At 37.8% G+C, this 3,969-nt stretch overlaps 1 protein-coding gene across 17 annotated transcripts in view; it reads right to left on the bottom strand.

Annotated features, from left to right (window-relative positions):
- Positions 1 to 3,969, bottom strand: part of LOC116692248 (cyclin-dependent kinase 17) — a 37,219-nt gene that overhangs the window by 4,114 nt on the left and 29,136 nt on the right. For all 17 annotated transcript variants that reach the window (XR_004332670.1, XM_032520375.1, XM_032520382.1 and 14 more), the window contains 6 exons: positions 3,872 to 3,934; positions 3,516 to 3,639; positions 2,069 to 2,189; positions 1,614 to 1,711; positions 1,419 to 1,524; positions 277 to 319 (listed from right to left, as the gene is read on the bottom strand). Coding sequence is in view for 16 of the 17 variants with exons in the window: in XM_032520375.1 (XP_032376266.1) it covers positions 277 to 319; positions 1,419 to 1,524; positions 1,614 to 1,711; positions 2,069 to 2,189; positions 3,516 to 3,639; positions 3,872 to 3,934 (555 nt within the window). In the remaining variant the exon portion in view is untranslated. The remainder of the gene's footprint in view (positions 1 to 276; positions 320 to 1,418; positions 1,525 to 1,613; positions 1,712 to 2,068; positions 2,190 to 3,515; positions 3,640 to 3,871; positions 3,935 to 3,969) is intronic.

Below are 3,969 nucleotides of genomic sequence, written 5' to 3'. Positions count from 1 at the left end.
CATTGGATAAATGGTTGCTGATAATGGGTAATGTAATTATTGCACCCACTTCACACTGTATTCACATGCTTTCTATCTACAGGGGAGCTATGCTACAGTGTTTAAGGGTCAAAGCAATTTAACAGACAACTTGGTAGCTCTGAGGGAGAAGCCACCCACTCAGATCAGCTGGTATTCTGTCTATAATGGAGTAGAATGGAAATTTTAAAGTAACCCCAAACATTTGACCGGTAGTGTATATTAAAAGTATTCATCATTATGAGCCTTGTTCGTTACCTGTAGAAGCATTGAGAGCAAGTTGTGACCATCGTTGTCTATCCTGTATCACAGAAAGCAAGAGAAAAAGGGAAAGGGAGGAAGTAAAAGGGGCAGAGAGGGAGAATTGAGTGTAAGTGTAGTCAAAGGCTGACCAAAGCCATGTGGAACAGTGTAGGGTTCATCGCTTGACCACAGTTCCTACTGATCAATCCTTAATTTATTACAAATCACCGTCGTATCACAACGTATCACAGTCACTTACAGCAGGGGACACCGTAATTGAAAGAGAGATGGAGCAGGGACCCCCTGATACATATTTTGTATAAAATGAAGTTGCATGATAAACTGGGCCTACAATAACATGTAGGGCGGCCAAAAGCCTTCATGCATACCTTTTTTGCATGGAATATTAAGCTATTAAAATAGCCTAAATATTGTTGGCATGGTTTTATAAATCATGTTTTAATATTAAACATGCGTGTGGCACAGTGAATCCTTAGGATTAAATGTATCTGTGGATTGCCATAGTGACCACCTAGGCCAGTAAGCAGTGTGGATTTATATTTGCTAACTATATGTTGGATTCTTGTTTAGATTCATGTTAAAACAATTTAACAACAATTAACAAAAGTTGACGATCCCCAACTTAAAGGATAGATTCACAATACTCAGGTGCCCATATAAATGATTACAATAATTACTCCTGCCCAATCTGGCCGTTAAGAGATTCAATCCCAAATCAATTTCAATGTAAGTGATGCACAGTACTTGCTCTGTGTATAAATACATTCCAAAGTTAGTATGAGGCTTCAGCAGTCTGAGTTAAGTGTTAACCTTCCAAAATCAGTCTTTTTTGTACAAAAGTCCCTATTTATGTTACTAGCCTTTCACCCTGGTGTGGTTCGACGATAGAAGTTTAAAGAAACGCAAACAACCCAGAGCGTTTTTTCTCCTATGTTAGAAGGGATCTGTGGAGGAGCCAGACCTTACTTCACAGGGCTGTGGAGATAGGTCTGGCAATGCAAGACTACTTCCACCCTAGCTCAGCAGGGAAAGACACAAAGGGATTTCAAACTAAACCCACTGTAACTATGCAATATGTCTCACTATTGTTTTTAAGACAGACTTTAAAACACAAACATATACCCACAAGTACACACCTGGGTGCATGGTTGACGAGGGGCTCAGCGTGGTATTGGGGGAAATTGTACGTCTTAAACTCTTCACTGGTGGTGATACCAGGCCAAGTCTCTTCTGTAGGAGTGCCTGTTGAAGTTAAAGATAAAGAGGATCAGTTGACATATTATCTAGAGTGCAGACCCACACATATACACACAAAAGCAATGTCGTCTCACCGAGGATGCGGAATATGAGGTGAAGCTCATCCTCCACAGTTGATCCAGGGAAGAGAGGTCTGCCAGTGATCATTTCATAAAAGATGCAGCCCACACCCCTAGACAAAGAGACAGAAACAATAACAGAAGTTAACAAGGACAACAACAAAAAACTGTGTTATAAAAAACTGTATTATAGGACTAAATAGCACCCCCAAATCCCCAAGTGTCCTCCGAACCCACAGTTCAAACTTGGCACCTTAACTGTGAATAACATTTTGTCAAGTTTCAAAACAACAGTGACTACGACAAAAGAAAAAAATGTGGGGAAAAATCTGAGAATTGACAGAAGCTCCTAAGGTGAGGACAAAAAGTAAGAAAGAGGCATAAAGAAAAAAACAGAAAAACCAAAAGGGGTAGTTTTATGTTTTTCTATTAAAACTGTGTGTATTTGCTATACATGTGTGTTTGCTTACCACATATCAATGGGTGTAGAGTACTCAGTAGTTCCGAGAAGCACATCTGGTGGCCGGTACCATAATGTCACGACTTCATTGGAGTAGGTCTTTGTTGGAACAGACTTTGCTCGTGCCAAACCTTGATTCAAACACAGAAAATTAAATTTCTTTACATTACATTACAAAATTAATTTATTTAAATACTGCATTGTTTATTTCATTTTTGTGGGTGTTGCAAGTCACCACATAACTCATCATACCAGCATCAAACTTTCGAAGTAAGAACACTTTTTTTTGTATTTTGACCCTAATAAGTAGACTAGAGTATGTAGACTATGTTTTGATTATTACCTAACAAGGGCAGTGTTGAGTGGTTAGTCACTTCAACCTGGGGCAGTATGCTTTAGGGGGCACTAGTGGGGCTTTCAGACTCTTGCTACTGTTTTATAAAACATTTCTTTTACAAAATGAATTACAAACTCTCTGTAATTTACCAGCTAACTGCATCACGAAGAATGTTGAAATGAGGGCTCAATCTCCAACTTGAGTTCCAAGATAAATGGTTACCTTGTAAACATGATTTTATTATCTGTGTAAGCAGGTGAATATCTTATTGTGTCAACTCTTCTTCAGTTTAGACGAGTATAAAGCTTGCGTTATAGTTTTTGCCAATTGCTTACACACTGAAATCAAAAGTATTACACAATTATAGAAAACCTTACACTCAAGGAGCAAAACGTTGGCCCAGATGTGCGCCACTATAAGCACAATGTCAGCCTTTTTATATCATGATGTCACCTGCTTGCAATTCCAAAGAACTGTCAAATTGCCCCACCTATGAGCCAATCTGTGAAACACAGCCATCACGTGTGTAAACACAAGATTGTTTAATCATTCATTTTAATTCTTTTTTTTTTGTGTAATTGTAACCTGTACTGGAAACAGTATTTTATGTTTGTCTGTTGTTTGCTGATCCAACAGTGTTATGCACACTACTGTAGTAGCTGTATGAAAACTGCAACTGGGGTTTGTTGTGATTCTTCATATTGACATGTTGACTGATTTGGGTGTATGTAGAGAAATTATATTTTCCTCAGTCAGCAGCATTGGTCTTGTGTATTTTTTGGTGAATTTATTGTATATCTGCACTTTCTCTGTGTACTTTATTTACAGTACTCTAATCACTAAGAAGTAGAATTGCTAAAAGTGTATAGTTTTTGCAAGAGAGTTTCATTTTGCAAAAGATCTGAGATGTTCTGCTAATTGGATGTGTGGCAGTGCTAAGTGTGTGTAGTGTTTTGAAAAAGAAAAGAAAAAAAACTTGGAAATTGGAAAACAAACTGTAATCGCTGTTTTGAGCTATCAATGAAGGAAAATAAGCTGACAAGTCAAATTAATACAGGAAGTGTCAAACAATAAACAGCATAAGACTGATGTGTTTCTAGTGGGATATGTGGTGTTATACCAAAGTCTGCCAGTTTGAGCTCTCCTTTTTCATTGATGAGCAGGTTCTGGGGTTTGAGGTCTCTGTGGAGGACCTTTCTTCTGTGGCAGTACGCCAGACCCCTTAACAGCTGGAATAGGAATATCTGGAATAAAATGTGACATTATTTCAACACAATGAACAAATAACATTTTTTTTTAAATATCATTGAGGAGTCAAGGTGCTTGCCATTTCTTTGCTGCTAAATCAAGACAAAATGGAAGCTATAACCAGAGATTATTCAAAACTGCAATTGTTGAAAATCTGACAACATTCAACAGCACTTCTTTCATCACTACATGACCTGAGTACTGAAAACATGTATTAATTTGCATTACCTTAACATTGTGAACACTCATGATGCTCCCACAGTCATCCATGTACTGCTTCAGATCTTTTTCCTGATGGGAGAGAAAGAAAGAAAAAAAAAAAAAAA

This window comes from Etheostoma spectabile, chromosome 7, assembly GCF_008692095.1.
Source record: "Etheostoma spectabile isolate EspeVRDwgs_2016 chromosome 7, UIUC_Espe_1.0, whole genome shotgun sequence".
Taxonomy (NCBI): Eukaryota; Metazoa; Chordata; class Actinopteri; order Perciformes; family Percidae; genus Etheostoma; species Etheostoma spectabile.
Note: the sequence above shows the minus strand (reverse complement) of the source record. Positions and strands in the feature narration are given on the sequence as shown.